Source organism: Lepisma saccharinum, unplaced genomic scaffold (assembly GCF_977018435.1).
Source record: "Lepisma saccharinum unplaced genomic scaffold, izLepSacc3.1 HAP1_SCAFFOLD_435, whole genome shotgun sequence".
NCBI classification, from domain to species: domain Eukaryota; kingdom Metazoa; phylum Arthropoda; class Insecta; order Zygentoma; family Lepismatidae; genus Lepisma; species Lepisma saccharinum.
Genome location: NW_028143134.1, coordinates 35056 through 58515, shown reverse-complemented (window position 1 = coordinate 58515; position 23460 = coordinate 35056). Strand labels below are relative to the sequence as shown.

The window sequence follows — 23460 nt, the reverse complement described above, 5'->3', positions numbered from 1 at the left end:
TTATATTTTATTTTAGAAGTAAATTCTCGCTCTTAAGAATTTTCACAACTTGATTATTGACTAAGCGTTATCAATATATGTCATAAAAGTTTGTTGCATTTCCAATATGATACTTGTCAGTGTTTATATCCATGCTCACATCGTTATCAGGAAAGTAGGGAGCATAACCAGGATGAGGGATAGCCACTAAAAACTCTCAAAATATGCAGGCAAAAAGTACCTAAAAAAAAAGTCACAAATTAATAAACATCGATAATTTTTTCATTTTCCCGTATTAGGTACTCAAAGAGGATTTATATTCGAAATAGGAACTTTTGACTAAAATAGACAAAAACAGCCACTATAAAATTCATATATTCCTCTCATAAATGGCCTGAAACTGTTTTTATACGCAAAAGCCTACATGTTCTGGCCAAGGGAAAAAGAAAGGCATTTTAGAGCAACTCCTCATTGTACTTACGACATATATTTCATAAAATTACAAAATAAATCTTCGAGTTCAGCCAATCCAATGGGTCTCAGTAGCTGACGCCTCTGATCAGACACCCTCGCTCTTTGCCGTTACCAATGGAACTGGATTGGTGATGGTCGACCGATAAAGATTGCATTGTCTCTTGCATATTTCAAATTTATCATGTCTTCATTGTGGACAGTAAATGAGATCAGTTTCCTGTTTCACGTCCTCGTAAACATTTCAGACACCAGGACAGAAACGTATACTTCCGACTGCACATGAAGGAATGGCATCTTCGTGGGTTTACCACTTTCATTATTTTTCTTCGACTGTTGTCTAACGATTGATGTAGTACCGATATACGTGCATTATCGTTCACTGAGGTTTGCAAGAACAAGCGGTACGAGCATAAAGAAAGGTACGAATAATTTTACGAATTTCATTCGATGACGAATATTACTTTACAACTCTTTAACCGTCACTTACCTCTTAAACGGGTAAACCCGTATGAGAAGCTCAAAAAATTAAAGAAGTGAAAAAAAATGTTACCAGTATAATTATGAAAAAATGTTTTATTTTTACATATTTATCTGTTATATAAAGAGGTACATTGCCAACTAGAGACATACATCCCCATCTAAATCAGCTGCCTAGTCTGTCAAGGCTAAATACACCCCCCGGTTCATACCAGAGAGTTTCATATAACATATTACAGACAGTCGTAAGTTATTAAGTTACACATGTGAAACATGATTAACTTAAATACATCTAAGAATTTGACATTTTGGTTCCACTTCCCATGGAATTACCCTTCTAAGACTACACTACTTGGGTCTACTGCCATGTGATACTTTGTGTTTTCTACTCCTTGCGCAAATGAAAAGTATGAAATATAATTTTATGTTTTAATTGTTCAAAGGACGACCATGAAAATGTGGAGTTGCTCAACATTCACTGAATTATTCATCTCTCTTGAAAGGGACATACACATCTCAAGTAACTTTATGAATTTACTAACATGTGAAGTACACATTCTTTAGGAACATACATTCCAATACATAACAATATACCGGGTGAATCACCTAAAACTTGCACCCCAAATATTTCAGAAATGGAAGGAGCTATTGATGTGCTGCTTTCACAGAAATGAAGTGTAACCAAAGGCTCATAATTGTAGCCCATACACAGATTTTTATTATTATTAGAATGTGTATTTATTTTAGAAAGTTAAATTTTTTAAATTGAAATAATACCTATTGACAGTAACAAAATAAAACTAGAGTACATTAGAATCTCAATGGTGTTTCTTTCGGTCTGTACAATTTTCAAACTACGATAGCTCGGAGACTACTTGTACTGGAATCCTGAAGGAAACACCATTGACATTCTAATTTACTCTAGTTTTATTTTGTTACTGTCAATAGGAAACAAACAGAACATCATAGCCTCGTAACTAAGCAGTTGAATGGAGCAAACAACTGCCGGTCTGTACAATTTTCAAACTACGATAGCTCGGAAACTACTTGTACTACACTGTAGAATCCTGAAGGAAATACCATTGACATTCTAATTTACTCTAATTTTATTTCGTTACTGAAAATAGGCATTGTTCCTTTTTAAAAAATGTAACTTTCTATCTTTCTGTGAAAACAGCACACCAATAGCACCTTCCATTTCTGAAATATTTTGGGTGCAAGTTTTAGGTAATTCAGCCGGATGTGTTTGGAAATATTAGGTCTTCTATGTACATTAGTTTGCAGCAACTCTCTTGCATTAAAATTTACGAACTGTTTTCATGTCAAACATGTTTTCAAAAATATGTTACATTACTAAATCTATGCATTGGAAATAGATTATTTTTTCAAACAACAGGTACAAAAATCGAAACATGATTATGACAAACATCTGTCAGAAAATGTTAGCTATATTCTTACAATACATTGGCAAGGTTACAAAATTATTTTGCAATTGTATCACAACCCACCGTGTACCTATATTCTAAACGCACGGCCATGAAAATAGGGAGCTGGGCAGATTTGCGCTGTTGCCACATATGGGAAAAGCAAAGCGAGGGCGGGGCAGAAGTCGCTGGTTCCCGCGCACTGTGTGGCAACATCAACCGGGCTGCGTTGCCTAGTTCGAGCGTCAGACCGACCTCTCTCCGGGGCACTTTTATGTCATCCCTGACGTTTCGAGCAAATATTGTCAGTTTGCATCACATGGATTACAAAGACCAATTCTACAAAGAGATCTCTAATTATTTTAAACCTCCGAATAAAAAGGGGTTGTGCTCGGACGTGGCAACAGCGCGAACTTCTGCCATCCGCCTAATGTAATGGCCGTGCGTTTAGTTAGATGTAAATAGTAAGAATTTGCCTGAAAAAATGAATGAATGATATTATACGAGTACGTGAGATTACAGACCTCATGCATGTTGAAACTAAACTGTCCTTGCAATGTATTTCATCTAAAGGTGAAGCTCATGTGTGAAATAAGTTTTAACTACATACCCAATGTTCTCAGTTCCAACGAATGTACAGTTACCAACAAAAATAAGAAACCTCGATCCCGAAATATTTACTTTCCTTCATAGCGTTATATCTTTTGCCTATTTATTGACTGTGACAAAACACGCCATTGAAGATTTAGTATTGCAGTTCAACCTTCACTGTAGAGCTAGGTGACATATATAAGTATAACACCATACCAGTGTTCAGAAAGTTACTTTTTAAAAGGTAATTGAGTTACATGCGCATAGAGAGTGTGATGAAGAAAAATAAGTTTGTTGTACAATTTCAAGTGCTTATGAACCAGAAAATGATAAATATGATAATTTAGTAGCCCAGGAGCCCTCCTCCGTTGCCGTACGGTCTAAGGCGTTGTGCCTTGGACTCCGACTGCGGGACGGCACGGGTTCGAGTCCGCCTGGGTTCAGTCTCTGGGTTCTCGGCCTGCGTGTAGGACCGGTGGCAACCAACCATCGTGGGGAAATTGGGGAGCTACGAGTGATTAGCGTACCCGGGTCTCTGAAATCTCCTATAACGGATGGGGTTTCTATGTACGGAACCCACGTCACCCCATTACCGGTTGAGGATCTTCACACCTCTAGGTAGCATTGTGGGAGGGAGACTGGCAGTCAGGAGTTCGGCCTAGGCCCTTCAAGGGCTGTCGAGCCATGGGTTATTTTAGTACCCCAGGGGTTCCAAAATATTTCGTTTCACGGTGCTCTTAGTGTTTAGAGATTTTTCCGCGGTACCCTACTCAGAATGTAGCCTGTCATGTTTGTCATTTCAGAGAATTAGGTTCTCATTTACAATTTAAACGATCATCGATCACCAAAATATATAATTTTATTCATAATTTCCAGAAATGCTGAATGTACGTAAATTATCGAATTCTAACCGGAAATATTTTACTTCCGTTTATAAATTATGAGGAATTGAGATTAATGAAATCTCATAGAAGGAATTACATTGTTTTCCATTCATATGCGTACTTGCTGGCTCACGTTTTCTTCAGTTTCATCCATTCTTTCATAGAAAGACTGAAATATTGTACTGTCTCACTTTTCATTTTAATCCAGTATTCTAACAAATAAAGAAAAATATTGTAAGCAGCCACCGACAGGAGACAAACTGAGTACAACTTTCTCTTTTCGTCTTCATCTATTGTTTGCATGAATTAGTGTATCAAAGAATGGACTTTTTTATCGCAGCAGAATCTGAGTTCCGCTGGTCCCGGGGCGGATTGTTTAGCATATCGCGTTACGACGCCAGGGGTCGCGGGTACGAATCCTGGCCTGGGCATGGATGTTTGCGAGTGTCCATTAATCAATTTCATTATATCATCACCCATCCCCATCTTCGCAAAATATCCAAAAGTAGCACAAGAAGCGAAGTAATATAAAGCAAATCAATCATCAGAAACTGAGTTCCGGCTCCACTATAATTCCTAAATCTAATTTACTACACTTACAAAGCAATTTAAGCACCGTAAAGTAACTGTGAAAGTAACTGTTGAAATGTGTACTTTTGCTGGAAAAAAGTAACTGTTACATTTACAGTTATTTAAGTTGAAAGTAACTAGTTACAGTTACATTTCCTCAAAAAAGTAACTGTTACTTGTAACTGAGTTACTAGTTACTTCCAGACACTGCAACATACAGAGATGCAAATATATCATGATCTATGATTTCATTTTGATTTGATTTAGTTTATTTTACTTCGCGTTTTATGCCTCTTGGCTAATTTGCGAAGATGGGGATGATTGATGAAATGATGAAATTGATTAATGGTGTAGAGGAATGTGTTTCATTTATTCTTGTTTTCATTATTTGGTTTTGACGATGTGGGTTAAATTACTTTTGTTGTCAAGAGATGGCGTATGTAGTCCATGTATCAGCTGTTGGCGTGGGCGCCAAGAAAAGAGAACGGTTAGTGAGAGAGAAGCAACATGGCGCGAATCGCGGTGACATGCAACTGGACATTACAAAGAACAATCGTCGTCTGATGTGATCAGTATTGCCTTTCAGTTATACTTCATTGTAGTTAGTGCTTTACAGGTAGAATATAGATATCTTATAAGAATCAGCGTGTGCATTTGTGATTGTGTTTTCTTCCGAGACTCAACGCAACTCCCAACATTTTAATGGTCCTCCGGGCCGGATGTCTTATCTCTACCTGTTTTTGTGAACAGTGAACTGTGTGGTGAAGAAAACGTGCAACGGTGTGTTCTCGTTTTACATTGACATTACGTGGTCCAGTTGTGGAAATTCGTATCTCGAAACCAACATTGAAGTAACGAACAGCTCGTGCTATTTTGCAGCAGACAAAACATGGCAGTGATTCGTGCGTGGCAACAAACGCGAGAAGTATAACGTTCATTTTGATTGTCGGTGGGACAACAATAAGCTATAGCATTAGTTTTGTGTTGCTTCAAGGATAGTGTCGTGAAGTGTGTATATGTACAATAATGCTTAGCGTACATATAACGTGAAAAACTGAACATTTCGTACGGGTAGCAGAAAGAACATTCCGGAATCTCGATACTAAATTTATTGCGCAGCAAGCATATGCAGAAGGCGGGGAAGGAAATCAGCTGATTCTTTGTGCGAGCAGTGCAGCAGTGTTTCCAACCGGCGAGACGATTGTGTGTCCAACATCGGCAGCGCTGAAGTTTGCAGATAATCAGGCTCATTTAGTACCATTTCCATTTCCTTTCTTTACATTACATTACGTTCATTAATTGCATTGTTGTGAAACCTTATCAGTTATCCTTTCACCATGACAGAGGCAGAGATTAAACGTTTAAAAGTTGTGCGAGGAAGCTACAAAGGGCAATTGACCCGTATGAAAGCATTCGTCGATGCATTTGACATTAATATATAGAGTGTTCAGGAAATTAAACTGAGATTAAGTCACTTGACTGAGATGTGGGACAAATTCAATGAGGTTCAAACAAGTTTGGAACTTCAATCGGAAGCAACCGAAGAGGAAGTTCACAGAATAGAATTTGAAGAAAAGTACTACAGCATTAGGTCTCAAATGGAGACAATAGTGATGCGGCATGATCAAATGAATCAGCCCAGTGTTAGTACTAGTTCTGTTACGTCAGTTCAGTCTCAACTTAGACTTCCAAAGATTTCCATACCCTCTTTTGATGGAAATTATGAAAACTGGCTTCCATTCAAGGACAATTTTAAAGTGTTGGTCCATGATAACAATACATTACCAGCAATACAAAAATTTCATTATTTGCGTTCCTCTTTAAAGGGACAAGCCAGTAAGCTCATTTCAAACTTGCAAGTCAGTGAAGCAAATTATACAGTAGCATGGAACTTGCTCACTGAAAGATATGATAATAGCAGACTTATTGCATCACATTACGTTAGTGAACTATTACACATAAAGTCGGTGTGTAAAGAAGATGCTAATGATTTGAGACAGTTTGTAAATACAGCAACCTCAAATCTGAATGCTTTAAAGGCTCTTAAACTTGAGGTGCCTTTGGATGAAGTCATTTTATCACAACATTTTGTATCTCATTTGGATCACAATACTCGTAAGGAATTTGAATTATCACAAGAGCATGATTACTTTCCTACCTTGTCAGAATTATTTGCATTTGTAGAGCGCAGGTGTCAAGCTTTAGAAAATATGAAACAGACACATAGTGACACCTATGCTAAGCAGTTTCAATCACATGATAAACAAGGTAAATTCATGAAACAAAGCAACACGTATTTAGCAACATCCACTAACATTCAGTGCATGTACTGTTTCGCAAATCATACTTTGTACCAATGTGAGACTTTCTTACAGGGAAGTTATAAACAGAAGCAAGAATTCGTGAAGAAGAAAGGTCTTTGTTTTAATTGTTTATCTTCAAAACATTCAGTGAAATTTCGTAAATCTGGAAATTGCAAAATTTGTAATTTGAAACATAATACTCTCTTGCACAGGGATACACCTGAAAGATCAAGATCGGCGAGTGTCAGTAACAATACAAGCAATAGACAAGAGATGAAGCACCTCAATCTTCATATTGTACAGTCAAAGAAAGACACACTTCACAAGTTTTATTGTCAACTGCCTTAGTGAAGGTAAAGGGCAACAATGGACAATTTCATTATTGCAGAGTTCTCTTAGACAGTGGGAGTCAGTCAAATTTTGTAACTACATCATTAGTGCAAAAACTGCGACTGAAGAAAGAAAACTATGTTGTTCCAGTTCAGGGAGTAAACAATTCGTGTCTTGAAACTAAACATTGTGTAGATGTTGTAATCCAGTCTAGAACATCTAATTATACAACAACAGTGAAGTGTCTTGTGTTACCAAAAATCACAGGCGACTTGCCCACACAGGCAATCGATTGCAGCACTTGGAATCTTCCCAAGGATATTCAGCTTGCTGATCCTTCATTTCATCAGCCAGGCAGCATAAGATTTGTTGATTGGATCTGAACTATTTTCCTTGCTACTACGTTCAGATAGAAGAACAAGAATAGGAAATTATCCTGTACTTCAAGATACAGAGTTAGGATACATTTTAGCAGGAGCTATGCCTCAACAATGTGAAGAACCTGCAACAGTTACTTCATGTTTTGTTCGTACTGAAGATAGCCTTCAATTACAATTACAGAGGTTTTGAGTTAGAGGAAGTATTCACAAAGACCAAATGGATTGTGAAAGGCATTTTCAAGAAACAACCATCAGGCAGAAGGATGGTAGATTTATGGTTAGGCTACCATTCAAACCAAATCATACTGAATTAGGGAATTCGTTTCAACAAGCAGGCAAAAGATTTCATCAGTTGGAAAGAAGATTAACAGCACAGCCAACACTCAGGCAGAACTATTTTCAATTCATGGACAATTATGAATCATTAGGCCACATGAAGCAAATTAAAACTACTGACGAAGAGAACAAGGAGTCATATTACCTACCGCATCATGCTATTATTAGAGAAAGTACTACAACACCTGTGAGAGTTGTATTTGATGGATCATCGAAAACAGACAGTGGACTATCCATTAATGATGTTCTAATGACAGGGCCTACAGTCCAAGAAGATCTATACTCTATTGTACTGAGGTTCAGAACGCACAAGATAGTTTTTACAGCAGATATAGCCCAGATGTTTCGCAACATTAGAGTCCATCCTGAGGGCACTAAATATCAAAGAATATTGTGGAGAAAATCACCAAACGAAGAAATACAAACTTATGAATTATTAACTGTAACTTATGGCTTAACCTCATCGCCGTACCAAGCTGTTGCAGCATTACAAATGCTTGCAAGACAGGAAAACGAAAACTTTCCCAATGCATCCAGCATATTATTAAGGGATTTTTATTGCGACAATGTAGCATCAGGAGGTGATGACATCGAAACTATGCTCAAATTACAGTCTGAGCTGAATGAACTATTGAAACGAGGTGGATTTATTTTACGCAAATGGTGCTCCAATTGTGAGGAATTGGTGCAAGCAGTACCAGAAGAACACAGAGAAGCTCATTTACCATTTCAGTTCAATAATGAAGCAGAAATAAACACATTAGGTCTTATCTGGCAACCATCTACAGACAAATTTTTAATTTCGTGCAAAGTAGCAGAAGATGGAGACTTTTGTTCACCATTAACGAACATAACCAAACGACAAGTTGTGTCAATTGTTAGATCCATATTTGATCCACTGCGACTTATCAGTCCAACTGTCATTTTATACAAGATGTTTTTGCAGAAACTCTGGAGTTGTAAATTGGAGTGGGATGAACAATTAGATTCAGATTTAAGAAACCAATGGACAAATTTGTATCAACAACTACCAGATATAATTCACATCCAAATAGAGAGATTTGTACTGACAACAGAAAAGACAAATGACATTCAGATACATGGATTCTGCGACGCAGCAGAAGGAGCTTATGGTTGTTGCATTTATATCAGATCAAGAGATGAGTCAGGAAGAATAAATGTTAAATTACTGTGTGCAAAGTCAAGAGTAGCACCAATCAAAAAAGTTACTTTGCCACGACTAGAATTGTGTGGTGCTCTTCTATTAGCTAAGCTAGTTAAGAAAACAACACCCATTTTGAGAATTTCAATTGACAGTACATATTTTTGGACAGATTCTAAAATTGTACTTGGTTGGCTAGCAGCGTCCCCCACTCGATGGAAAACCTTCGTAGGTAACCGTGTTGCACAGATCCAGGAACTTTCTGTGATTAACCAATGGCATCATGTCACATCTAAGTGCAATCCAGCAGATTTGATAACAAGGGGTGTAGAACCAAGAGCCCTCAAGGATTCGGAAATTTGGTGGAATGGACCTACGTGGTTAAAAGAAGATACTTGGCCATTACATGTTATGGAAAATAGTGAACTTGAAGAATGCATAACAGAACAAAGGAAGATTGTTACATCAATGTTTAGCAAGATACATGGAACAGAAGCAGATTTCATGCTGAGATTTTCCACATTACAGAGATTGCTTCGTGTAGTAGCAACATGCTATAGATTCATTCACAATGTTAAGAATCCTGCATCCAAGAGAACAGGAAGATTTTCCTATGTTGAATTACGTGCAGTACTGATGAAATGTATCTTAATTTTGCAACGCATTTCATTTCCACAAGAAATTCATGACTTAGAAGAAGGGAAACAAGTATCAAAAAATAGTCCTATCAAGGATCTTCATCCATTTATTGATGACAGACAGCTGTTACGAGTTGGTGGAAGACTCGAAAATTCAGAATTACCATATGAGAGCAAATATCAATTAATTTTGCCTACCAAACATCATCTGACGCAACTCATAATTGAATCAGAACATCGTCGTTTATTACATGCAGGGCCTCAATTGCTGATAAGCTCTTTAAGACAGGAATACTGGATTCCACATATCAGACAAACAGTAAGATCTGTCTTGCATAAATGCTTAATATGTTTTAAGTTGCAAGCCAAGGCGTCACATCAACTCATGGGACAATTGCCAAGCCCAAGAGTCACACCATCACGTCCATTTTTAAATACAGCAGTAGATTATGCTGGTCCTTGCATCATAAGAACAAACAGAAGAAGCAGAATCACTACCAAGGGATATGTAGCTATATTTGTGTGCATGGCTACTAAAGCAGTGCATATTGAAGCAGTTATTTCCTTAACAACAGAGGCATTTATCGCTGCTCTACGCAGATTTGTTTCTAGGAGAGGAAAATGTCAAAACATATACAGTGACAACGGGACTAATTTTGTTGGAGCTAATAGAGAACTGAGAGAGCTCAGTCAACTCTTCAAAGCAGAACAGCTAAAAGGTGGACTTGAAGATTTTGCAATAAAAGAGGGAATCAACTGGCACTTCATTCCAGCTAATGTGCCCCACTTTGCAGGATTGTGCGAAGCCGCTGTAAAGTCTATTAAATATCACTTTAAGAGGATAGTGGGAAATGCTACTTTGACATACGAAGAGCTTGCAACATTGTTAACGCAAATTGAAGCATGCCTCAATTCCCGACCCCTGACCTCAATATCTGATAATCCCAGTGACACCTTTTACTTAACACCTGGTCACTTTCTTATAGGGTCACCTCTCATGTCCATACCTGAGCCTGATTTAACTAACTTGCCCCAGTTCAGACTTGCAGTCTTTCTAGATGGCAACACATTCAGCAATTACAACAACATTTTTGGAAGAGATGGTCGAAGGATTATCTGCACGAACTACAACAGCGTCGTAAATGGACAGCTTCAACAGAAAATCTTCAACCAGGCATGGTGGTTCTAGTCAAAGAAGACAACGCACCTCCATTTACATGGAAGATAGCAGTAGTGGAAGAGACGTTTCCTGGTAAAGACGGTGCAGTGCGTGTGGCAAAAATTAGATCAAAAACTGGCTTTACTAAACGACCAGTAAACAAATTGATTTCCTTACCTAATGACAGTTGAATTAGCAAATCTGTTGATTGGAATTTATCCAATCAAGAAGGGGGATGTGTTTCATTTATTCTTGTTTTCATTATTTGGTTTTGACGATGTGGGTTAAATTACTTTTGTTGTCAAGAGATGGCGTATGTAGTCCATGTATCAGCTGTTGGCGTGGGCGCCAAGAAAAGAGAACGGTTAGTGAGAGAGAAGCAACATGGCGCGAATCGCGGTGACATGCAACTGGACATTACAAAGAACAATCGTCGTCTGATGTGATCAGTATTGCCTTTCAGTTATACTTCATTGTAGTTAGTGCTTTACAGGTAGAATATAGATATCTTATAAGAATCAGCGTGTGCATTTGTGATTGTGTTTTCTTCCGAGACTCAACGCAACTCCCAACAAATGGACATTCACAAACAACCAAGCCCGACTGCGATTCGAACCCGGGACCCTTGGCATCGCAGCGCTCATGATCTATGTGATGCGTGTAAATAATGTACTCATTTACAAACATACACCACTCATCAGGCTGAACTGAAATGATGTATGCAAAATATTTAAAAAAAAATTGACCAAGAAATATTCCTTTTCGTAGGACTGTTTCATTCCATTTTTAATATTTCGAAACATTTGTCGTTAAGGACAATTGGAATACTGATCACAACTCTAAATACAAATTTTCAAACCAAATGGATCGAAACATAAATTGGAATTGAATCATGGAAATGTCATTTGTCTATTATTTTTTTAAGAAAATTGTGCTTACTCTGTTCGGTACCTCAATTAGAAGTCTCCAAATCAATTGTAGACAAAAATCATTTTATCGATGTGCGTACATTAGATCTTGCATACCATCGGAATCGAAATGTAGGTAAATCACACATAATATACAGAAGTTATTATGAAAAATAGCGATTCAAAATTGGAAATTTTTTTTACGTTTTTGGAATCCAAAAAACAACATGTTGACCAAATATTTGACGATCAAGCCACACCTATCAAAATATCGCTCAGACCAATGGTGTCAATCCAACGTTTTGGAAAATACTCTATGCGACTTGAAAATGATCTTTATCTTAACGTTTCTCTTCTCCTCTCTGGAGCCTTCCAAGTAATTTCATTTGTTCCTCAGTTTCGCCTAAAGCTCCATAAGCGTCAACTAAGTTTACAAGACACACTACAATATAAGGATGATTCTAGCCGAAGTGTTTCTCGAGTATTTGCAACGCCCGCTCGAGAAATTTCTTTTGCTTACGAGGTTCACTTAAAGCTCCATAAGCGTTACCTAAGTTAACAAGACTCTCTGCAACTTTAAAATGATCAGCACCGTAATGTTTCTGGAGAATTGTCAAGGCCCTTACAAGTAATTTCTTTTGTTCCAGAGGTTCGCCTAAAAGTCCATAAGCGTTACCTAAGTCTGCAAGACACTTTGCAACTTCAAAATGATTAGCACCGTAATGTTTCTCGAGTATTTCCAAGGCCCTTACAAGTAATTTCTTTTGCTCCAGAGGTTCACCCAAATCTCCATAAGCGTTACCTAAGTTTGCAAGACACCTTGCAACTTCAAAATGATCTGCACCGTAATGTTTCTCTTGGATTTCCAAGGCCCTTACAACTAATTTCTTTCGCTCCAGAGGTTCACCCAAATCTCCATAAGCGTTACCTAAGTTTGCAAGACACCTTGCAACTTCAAAATGATCAGCACCGTAATGTTTCTCCAGTATAGGCAAGGCCCTTAAAAGTAATTTCCTTTGTTCCAGAGGTTTACCTGAAACTCCATAAGTGTTACCTAAGTTTACAATACATTTTGCAACCTCAAAATGATCAGGACCGTAATGTTTCTCGAGGATTTCCAAGGCCTTTACAAGTAATTTCTTTTGCTTACGAGGTTCACTTAAAGCTCCATAAGTGTTACTTAAGTTTACAAGGCACTTTGCAACTTCAAAATGATCAGCACCGTAATGTTTCTCGAGTATAGGCAAGGCCCTTACAACTAATTTCTTTTGTTCCAGAGGTTCACCTGAAGCTCCATAAGCGTCACCTAGGTTTACAAGACATTTAGCAACTTCAAAATGATCAGCACCGTAATGTTTCTCGAGTATTTCCAAGGACCTTACAAGTAACTTCTTTTGTTCCAGAGGTTCACCCAAATCTCCATAAGCGTTACTTAAGCTTAAAATACATTTTGCAACTTCAAAATGATGAGTACCGTAATGTTTCTCTTGTATTTCCAAGGCCCTTACAAGTAACTTCTTTTGTTCCAGAGGTTCACCCAAATCTCCATAAGCGTTACTTAAGTTTGCAAGACACATTGCAACTTCAAAATGATCAGCACCGTAATGTTTCTCGAGTATTTCCAAGGCCCTTACAACTAATTTCTTTTGTTCCAGAGGTTCGCCTGAAACCCCATAAGCGTTACCTAAGTTTGCAAGACACATTGCAACTTCAAAATGATCAGCACCGTAATGTTTCTTGAGTATTTCCAAGGCCCTTACAAGTAATTTCTTTTGTTCCAGAGGTTCACCCAAATCTCCATACGCGTTACCTAACTTTTCAATACGTTTTGCAATTTCAAAATGATCAGCACCGTAATGTTTCTCGAGTATAGGCAAGGCCCTTACAAGTAATTTCTTTTGTTCCAGAGGTTCACCCAAATCTCCGTAAGCGTTACCTAAGTTTGCAAGACACTTTGCAACTTCAAAATGATCAGCACCGTAATGTTTCTCGAGTATTTCCAAGGCCCTTACAAGTAATTTCTTTTGCTCCAGAGGTTCACCCAAATCTGCATAAGCGTTACCTAAGTTTGCAAGACACCTTGCAACTTCAAAATGATCAGCACCGTAATGTTTCTCTTGTATTTCCAAGGCCCTCACAAGTAATTTCTTTTGTTCCAGAGGTTGACGCAGATCTCCGTAAGCATTACCTAAGTTTGCAAGACACCTTGCAACTTCAAAATGATCTGCACCGTAATGTTTCTCTTGGATTTCCAAGGCCCTTACAACTAATTTCTTTCGCTCCAGAGGTTCACCCAAATCTCCATAAGCGTTACCTAAGTTTGCAAGACACCTTGCAACTTCAAAATGATCAGCACCGTAATGTTTCTCCAGTATAGGCAAGGCCCTTAAAAGTAATTTCCTTTGTTCCAGAGGTTTACCTGAAACTCCATAAGTGTTACCTAAGTTTACAATACATTTTGCAACCTCAAAATGATCAGGACCGTAATGTTTCTCGAGGATTTCCAAGGCCTTTACAAGTAATTTCTTTTGCTTACGAGGTTCACTTAAAGCTCCATAAGTGTTACTTAAGTTTACAAGGCACTTTGCAACTTCAAAATGATCAGCACCGTAATGTTTCTCGAGTATAGGCAAGGCCCTTACAAGTAATTTCTTTTGTTCCAGAGGTTCACCCAAATCTCCGTAAGCGTTACCTAAGTTTGCAAGACACTTTGCAACTTCAAAATGATCAGCACCGTAATGTTTCTCGAGTATTTCCAAGGCCCTTACAAGTAATTTCTTTTGCTCCAGAGGTTCACCCAAATCTGCATAAGCGTTACCTAAGTTTGCAAGACACCTTGCAACTTCAAAATGATCAGCACCGTAATGTTTCTCTTGTATTTCCAAGGCCCTCACAAGTAATTTCTTTTGTTCCAGAGGTTGACGCAGATCTCCGTAAGCATTACCTAAGTTTTCAATACATTTTGCAACTTCAAAATGATCAGCGCCGTAATGTTTCTCGAGTATAGGCAAGGCTTTTACAAGTAATTTCTTTTGTTCCAGATGTTCGCCTGAAACTCCATAAAAGTTACTTAAGTTTACAAGACACTTTGCAACTTTAAAATGATCAGCACCGTAATGTTTCTCGTATATTGGCAAGGCGCTTTCCAGCATTTTCTTTTGTTTCAGAGTTTCGTCTAATGCACCATAGGCTATACTTAAATTTACAAGACTAGTAGCAACTTGTAAATGATCAGGACCTAAATGTTTCTCCTGAATTTGCAAGACTCTTTCCAGGAATTTCTTTTGTTTAGAAGGTTGTCCTAAACCTTCGTAAGCGCTACTTAAGTTTACAAGACATCTTGCAATTTCCAAATGACCATCACCGTAATCTTCATAGAATATATCCAAGGCTCTTTCAATTGATTCCTTTTGTTTCAGAGGTTCGCCTAATTTTGCATACCTCTCTGACAAGCTTACGAGTGTGTGAGCAATTTTCAAATCACCAGGTTCAAGATACTTCTCCTGAATTTCTAGGGCTCGACAAAGTAATTCTTTGTTTTTTCTAGGATTGCCTATGGTATCATACATCAGTGCCATTATACTTAAAAGATCCTCCAGATACAGTCGTGAGTTTCGATCATCGCTAAGTGTCCTACAATCAGTGTGGGTAAGGAGTGTTTCAAAGTGTGGTAATAAGAGTCTCATCCTCAGAACACCATCGACTGTGTAATTACAAGATGGTAGACTGCATGCTAGTAATTCAAATGTTTTACTCATAATCTTTTGTTCCTTTCCTTCTTTTCTTGTTTTAATCTGCGTCACTTTCTGCACTAATTTGTGAACGTTCACCAGACCTTCTGTTACGTCAATCATAGAATATTGTTTAAGTATGTGTAATATACTGCCCACCAGTTCATTTTCAACCTCTGATTGTTCAAGCCCTTTGAAAATTTCTACTGGAATACTGTTTTCAGATAAATATGCAATAATACGTAGAACCATCATTGCTTGCTCTCCATATTCAACATTTTCTTGTATCTTGTCAGTGGTAATCTTCCACGTTGTAAAAGTTGTTTTGGTGTAAAGATCCAAACTATCATCTGGAAACTTAGAGTTGAGTAATTTTTCAGTTTCCTTCTTGTATCGTTCTATGTAGTCTCTAATAGAGAATCTTGAACTCATCATATGTAAATCATTGTTCGTTTCTCTTATGTATGCAACTGCCTGCTGGAGCGCTAAGGGGAAACGATGCAAAATTTCAGCTAATGTCTTGACATCATTTTCTTGCGACTTCTCTACTAATGTCAGAGCTTTTCTAATGAACTCTTCTGCTTCTTCCTCAGTGAAAATGGTTAACGAAAGAACTTGTATGTTACCCCAATTCTGATTGTGGGAAGTTATAAGAATGTATAATCTGTTAGCACTTGAAGGTAATGAAGGCATAAACTGCCCTATGCCATTATCTCCTTCTCTTTCACTTCTACATTGTTCAGCATTGTCGAACACAAAGAGACTTTTCCTCTTTGAGAAAACTTGATAGACCTCATTCACAATGGATTTGATATCTCTAGGTTTTCCATCCACGTTTTCTGTGCGAATTCGTAACTTGATTTCCGCTAGTCTACGAAATGATTCACAAAGTGTGTCATAACTTTCAGCGTTCATCCACATGATGTTATCGTCATATTCCTTGGAATACCTTTGAATATATTTCCTTGCTAACTCGCTCTTTCCTATTCCACCTAGACCACTAATTGAAGTTGATTGAGATATAACAGTGGCCTTGTCATCTTTTTGGTTTCTTTGCACAGCTTGATGCAATTTGAGTAACTCATCTTGCCTTCCTGTAAATAGTTCAACTGGGTCTCTAACGTCAAACCAAACCGAAACTCTAGCCGATTCCTCATGAAAGTTATTGTCTTGTGTGAGGAAATAGTTCTCGTCTTTCCACCAGTTTTCAATTTTAGTCCTTGTTTCGGAAAACACACTCTCTAAGTCACTGTCTTCTACAGTGAACTTACACTTTATTTCCTTCTTTATGAGATCCCTTAATTCACTCTCATTAGGTTCATTCACAAAAATCTTAAACCTACTTAAGAAATCTTTTATTTCCTCTTCAGGAACAACATCATGTGGTATTGCTGGCTTTTCATCTATATCCTTCATTCTGCCAAAATTCTTTGGAAGTTTGATATTTTGTATTAATATTACAACTCCATCAGAAAAATCAATGATCCCTTTTCTAGACTGAATTTCATGTAAGAACATTTGTTTGAAAGGACTCTCGTCTTCAGTTGAGAGAAATTGTTCTTTGAATTTTCCTTCATTCTCATCTATCCTTTCAATTACATCTTTAGCTAAAGCATGGTGGTACAATTTCATAACACCTTTATCCACATTTACACACTTTTGAGAAACAACACATTCAGCTAACTGCTGGGCCAGTTTCTGGCAATCAGATGAACTTGTCAGAGTTTCTAGGATTTTCTCTCCTTTAGTTCCACTTAAATTGAGCTTATAATAATTCTTTTTATTGCCTATACATAGTATGTTATCTTCCAGAAGTTCAACTTCTTCAACACTTGGATCATTTAGCATGAAATCATGTGCGTTGTTAGTGAATAAAACAAACTCACAATCTTCAAAATTGCTTCTAAATATTGGATGAGTTTTCATCGTCAGAAAGCACTCCTTAATCTTACGGTACGCTGTGAAATATCTGGTCAGCTTAAAATCATTATCTTTCTTCGAAAGCATTTCCTTTAGAGTAAGTTTATTCTTCTCTGGGTCATCTCGGTGCCTTGCTTGTAGGAATATGATCTTTGTCTTCTCTGCTCCATTCTGGTCTACACAGCGATAGCTGAAAACTACATCATCGAAAGCGCCTGCTTGTTTTAAATTTGTGGCTAACAAGAAGTTCTTCATCTTCTTTTCCTCGCAGATCTTCTTTCCTTTCAGAAGGAAATACATTGATAGATATATTTCATAAAGCTGACCACTCATCCCTGATATCCCCGGCTTTTTTTCATAAGTCATGCGTTGTTGTCCATCCGCAGAATCTCTTCCCTTGTCCTCAGATGAATCATTCGCTGTTGCTTCATCACATTTCTTCTCGTTACAGCCACTAACACCCTTGAACTTTGAAACTACAAGCGCCATCTCTGCAATTAAAAGTGTTAATTATGTGTGAATACACTTTTCAAGTCTAACTTTGATCTTGTGTTTGAGATAAATAGGAAATTACACTACACATGCACACCATTATACAGTAAAATTTCCTTGCACTTAGTCATTAAATCCAATCCTTCCACATAGTTACCTAACCGTCTATCATGTCCCTGTCTTCGCTGTACCTGTTACATTCGTGTTCATTAAAATCTATCATCCTCTTTAATGTATCCACTTCTTTAAATTCCACCAATGATGTAAATGTACCAATGAATTTCTGGATTCTTGTGATGCACTCTGGGATTGGAAATAAGTGAGCACACTTACATTCGTTTTTCACTTAAAGTTTCTTGTCTCACTTGTGTGTTGTGGAAAGTGCTGTGCCTTTCTCATTCTGGTGCTTCATCCATCTTAGATCCAAATGACTATCCTGAAGACAATCGTCCACTGAAGTGTAACCTAGAATCAAAATATAGAACAGGAGTTTTAATTATCTATTCGAAAGTCTGATTCAACACATAAAGCGAAGGGTTTTGAACTGGCGCATTACCAGTTGTAGTAAGAAGAGCGTGCCTTCTAACCTGACTTGCCGTTAAAATCGAATTATGCAATGTATAAGTAATCATTTTAAATTATAATTTTCCAATTGTTATTAGGATTAAGGGGGTGTGTATTCCAATGATGAGAGTAATGATTTATTGTTTACTAAGTTTTTCTTTACTCGTCTTTAAATTCCTATTTATTTCATCTACTTCATAAATATACCTAGGTAGAATAAATATCTGGAATGTGCCTAGAGCTGTAACATGAATGACTTGCATATGCTACTTTAAGAATTTGAAAATAAGGCTATGCACCGTACGTTGCGAAATGCGGGAAGTCATGTGGAAGTAAGGCCGCACACTTTTTCAATCCCGACATTTGTGGACGTATTGTGATCAACACTGCTTCGGCAGCCTTTATCCACAATTACCCACAAATTAGATGCTAAGGGCTCCATTACAAGGGCACGCTGCAAAATTTCTACCTCAAATCACAAACCCTAAATCTTAGCAGAAAGCGACTCCCACGAGTGGTTGTGAGATGCTCTAACGACTGAACCACCGTGGCTCTGTATGTTACTCTAAAAATAACTAAGAACCTGCCTTGATCTTCCATGGAGAAAGAAATGGGCTAAATATACGTCACATTGCTAGCTTTCTTTTTTAAAACATACAACAATACAGAAAATATTTTCCGTATACTCATTGCTCATGATTTGAAGTATGTTCTCAATCATCATGAACATTAGCAGTTTTCGAGTGCATATCTCTTCAGTAGTATCTGATGTAATTTCTTCGCATTGATCCTTTTAAATTATTGCATTAAAGAAAGTCATAAATATTTCACATGGAAATTTAAGTGCAAAAATTATGAATGTGTGATATTTTCAGCCTAAGTTGGAGTAAACTTTTCACTTGTGGTGTTCACTAACGAAAACCAAATTAAATTAGACACACTTGAAAGTTTCCCGCCAACATGACTTGTTGTACGGAATCAGGGAAAAATGCGCTCTCGCAATAAAAGTGGGAAAAATGCGCCCTTCCAAGAGTAACCACATTAGAAAGTGGGAAAAATGCACCCAGCACACATGACCTTCACCAACTAATCCATTGAAGGGTTGGAATTCCCTGTTATCTAACTCTGTTCATTTGTTTGCTTCTATCGGACACCTTGCAAACTACTTGGCTTTGTGTTAAAGAGAAGAAAGCTAAATGTAGAGGACAGTTAGTTACGAAAGGAAAATAAATCATCAGCTCAACAGATCACAAGTGCAAACCGGACGTCGCCAAAACAGAAGTCCGAATTAAGCGAGTGGCAGCTAACAAGCGAGCAAGAGAAGGTCACGAATCCATGTCTAAGCTCTACCAGGAAGAAATGGGTCCCTTGTTTAATCAAGGATTCGACCTCGTGGCGGAAGTTCCTGTGTACTCCAGCTTCAAACGCATCATGAACTATGTGAGGAGGCAGGCACAAGGAGATCGTTGGGACCCGAATTCCAGACAGAACATCGGTTTATCTGAAGAAGACCTGAAAATGGGCGACAGTTCAAGTTTCCTTTTGGTAGATGAAGGAGACGAGCAGAGAATCCTCGTTTTTTGTAGCTCCGAAGGCAGGGGAATACTGCAGAATCACAATCAGTTCTTCATGGACGGGACTTTCAAATCGTGTAGCAAGCAGTTCGCCCAGCTCTATACAATCCGCGCAGACCTTGGCAGTACAGATAACGAGACGAACATCGCTCCAGCAGTATTCGCCTTCCTGCCCAACAAAAAAAAGAGAAACTTACGACCTACTTTTTGGGAAAATGAAGGAATGTTTACCGGGTTGGAATCCAGAAAGAATCATGGTTGACTTCGAAGATGCGTGCATTTCTTCCCTCGTTTCAAACTTCCCGACTTGTACCATCAAGGGATGCTACTTCCACTTTAACCAGTGTCTGTGGCGCAAAGTTCAAGACGTTGGATTGTTACCGGACTACAAGAATGACGAAGTAAGGCTTCATGTCCGCATGTGCAGCGCTCTGGCAATGATCCCCCGCGAGGACGTTGAAGATGGGTGGCTCCAAATCCATAGTACGGCACCAACAGGAGAGAAACTGACAGCGTTTCTTGACTACTTTGTACAACAATGGCTGCAAAATCCAAATCTACCAGTTGATGTGTGGCACTGTGGAGATGCAAAGCACCGCCCGAACAATGCTGCCGAAGGATGGAACAATAAGCTGCAGGAGAAAGTTCGACTTCATCCCAACTTCTACACCCTTCTGAAGATGCTGAAGCAGGAAGCGGAATACAGCGGATACAAATATGACAGGGCTAGCATCGGTTTGGAAGGAACGAAGAGGAAACAAACATACATAAAACTGGATGAACAGATTAGCAAAATTTTACATACTTACAAAACAAGCACACCCAAGGACCTTACCAAGTGTCTGAGAAGTCTGGCGTACATCCAAAAAATGGAGTAAAAGATCGTCAACGGAGGAGAAATGGAAATACAAATGTAAATAAATACTTTAATCAAAGAAAATAAAAATTACAAAAGTAAAAGAAAAAAATTATGACAAAGGACATCATCTCCAGCTTCTAAACACGCCAGAAAAGAAAATATTTTTACTGTACTTTAAAAATAATTTATCTTTCTTGACAGTCCCAAGCCTGTGTTAAGTGTGAGGGGAAGCTGCGTAAAGGTTGTTTTAATCAACATATTATCATATTGGTGAAGGTCATGTGTGCTGGGTGCATTTTTCCCTCTTTTATTACGAGAGCGCACTTTTCCCGGGCGCATTTTTCCCGACACCGTTGTACGTAGTATGCCATGTGAAAATTATCCTCCAAAACCTACGACAAAGAATAATATTTCGTAGATTGTGCAAATGAAACACTGAATATGTTCATATACATTGCTCGCATAACGACCTGTAAATTATTATGCGTAGGAAACCGTTTCTTGTGTTTTTGTGTATTGAAAAATATATTTTAGTGAAAACAGTAGGATGAATTCAGATACATACACAGAAAACACCAAATCTATTGATGCAACAGAAACGCATCGATTGATGCTTTAAAGTCTGTTCTTCTGGCATTTGTCAAGAAACAAGTTTAGAGTTCGATGCATTTTTGGACATTCTATATTTAAAGGTAACACCGAAGAGCATCATAATGATGCCAGAGAGTATTTCTTGTCACATAAAGCTGTACTTTAATTCGTCAATTGAAGCGTGTTTTGATGCAGCTCCCTGCATCTTCTCAATGATTTACTTATAAATTTATCTGAGCTTAATACTTTACGTACTTTAAACTATTCTCTGTGCATAATTCAATAGCACACCATGAAACGTGAATTAACGATTTCAAAATTGACGATAGGAATATGTTTCTTTTAAAATATTTTAACCATCTGAATTAATCATTTCAGATCCCACAACCTGTTCTCTTAATGTTATAGATAAGTTATCATAGAAGTAAATTGCACTCACCTCGTAACAGAATACTAGAAAAGGCAGACGAGTAATCCCTACGGTGGGACAGTCTCCCGAAAAGAACGTTTTTTCAGTGATCCTCTCTCGGCTTAATTCTCGAAGAACATGAACTGTGGTGGTTGAGTTCTGTAGAGAAAAACAAAACAGCACTTATAGTACATTCAGATCCCTAAACCAATACAGTCAAATACAGTTCAGGAACTAAAGGGAGAATTTGCTTCATCTTAGGGTTGGATAATTTCAGACACCGGCTAGATATAAATTAATTGTTTGTTGCGAGTTTGTACGACATCAGTCCTACAGATTGAGAAACTATCACCTCAGATTCTTCCTTATTCCTACTGGCTAACAAAGGCCCCCAGAGCAACCTTGTCGTCACATTGGATCCAATGGCGTCCACAATTTTTTTTTTTTTTTTTTTTTGGCGTGGAGAGCAGAGTAAGATTTTATACCTTGCCCTTTGTAATATTCACGTACTCGAGATTTCATCCGTGAATATTACACGTACCATTGAGTACGATTATAGAGTTCATTTGTTAAATAAACTCTCCAACCCAATAGACGGTAGCTCCACGTCGTCTGCTTCCTGTCTCCGTCTATTGGCCATAACAAAAAACTACTCTCTCCTTTTCTCCCCCCCCTTTTTTTTTCTTCCCCGGCGATTTCGATCGGGAACACAGCAGTTCGCATTCAAACTCCAGGTAGTGCCTTATCAGTACAGCAGCAGCGACACGGGAAAGCTCGCCTTGAACTTTTACTTCCTTCGGAAACCTATTGAGACCACGAAAATGGAACACGTTTAGCAGCAGCTGCAATTACGGTCTCGAGTGGAAATACTTAACTGCAGTTTTTGGTACCAGATCAGTTGAGTGTACTTGGTTTACGACTAGAGCTCCGAAGGAATACATATAAGGTAAATTGGACTTTACTATCAAATACTCCCGTTGTCTGCTTGCTTGTGGAACTGTTCCTTTTTTTTTTTAATTTTTGCACATGTGATCGACGTATGTTATCCCTCCTTTCAGTTTTTAGACTTGTTCCGTTGTTGCAATAACGAGTACTGTGAATTTGAGTGACTGCACGATTATTACTCCTAATTATCGTCGCAACGAAAACTTACAAAAATGCCTTCTAGTGTGAAGTGTTCGTTTTGAGCACGCTGCCTGTACCAAACGACGGTAGTAGTAAAAAGGGGCTTACTTAAATGCAACCACTTCTCTTTTATTTTGGTTGAGCACGTGTTAAGTGACAGAGGAACCATTTGGATAGTTAATAGTGTTGTGGAAGAGCTACTGGGAGTTTATCCTGAATTGCTTTAATTACTTCCCCTTTTTTTTTTTGGCAACTCGTACAACACACCCCGCTCTTTCCGGTTTCAATCCAGTACCACCAAATAACCAACACGGTAGCATCAACGGCCATGCAATAAAAAGTTGTATTACAAAAAAAAAGAGAGAAAGGAAAATAATTGTAGTCTATTACTGATAATAATGGTTACCATTCTTAATGCTGTTGGTATTTGTATATTTATAATGCACTTGTTACGATCGTAATTACTCCTTGGGAGAATGAATTGTTAACTAGAGTCCTGATGGACCTTTTTATAATAGTTATTGAGAACAGAAATTAAACAGATTGTCAAGAGGAAGTTGAATTGTGCTTATTTGATTAG

General features: G+C 38.0%; 2 protein-coding genes across 2 annotated transcripts; one reads left to right on the top strand and one right to left on the bottom strand.

Moving 5' to 3' along the window:
• Positions 1-1052: 1052 nt before the first annotated feature.
• On the bottom strand, positions 1053-21911 carry LOC145982814 (uncharacterized). Its single transcript, XM_083116182.1, has 2 exons — positions 21786-21911; positions 1053-18223 (listed from the first exon to the last, which is right to left on the bottom strand). The coding sequence occupies exon 2, from the start codon at positions 17753-17755 to the stop codon at positions 12077-12079; it is 5679 nt and encodes a 1892-aa protein (XP_082972308.1). The 5' UTR covers positions 17756-18223; positions 21786-21911; the 3' UTR covers positions 1053-12076.
• On the top strand, positions 7630-10737 carry LOC145982808 (uncharacterized). The gene has a single exon (XM_083116177.1). It carries the CDS (start codon positions 7630-7632, stop codon positions 10735-10737), a length of 3108 nt encoding a protein of 1035 aa, XP_082972303.1.
• Positions 21912-23460: the final 1549 nt, after the last annotated feature.

What these genes read in the sequence shown, in the direction of transcription:
- LOC145982814 (XM_083116182.1), bottom strand. Translation starts at nt 17,755, where the DNA reads ATGGCGCTTGTAGTTTCAAAGTTCAAGGGTGTTAGTGGCTGTAACGAG.
- LOC145982808 (XM_083116177.1), top strand. Translation starts at nt 7,630, where the DNA reads ATGGATTGTGAAAGGCATTTTCAAGAAACAACCATCAGGCAGAAGGAT.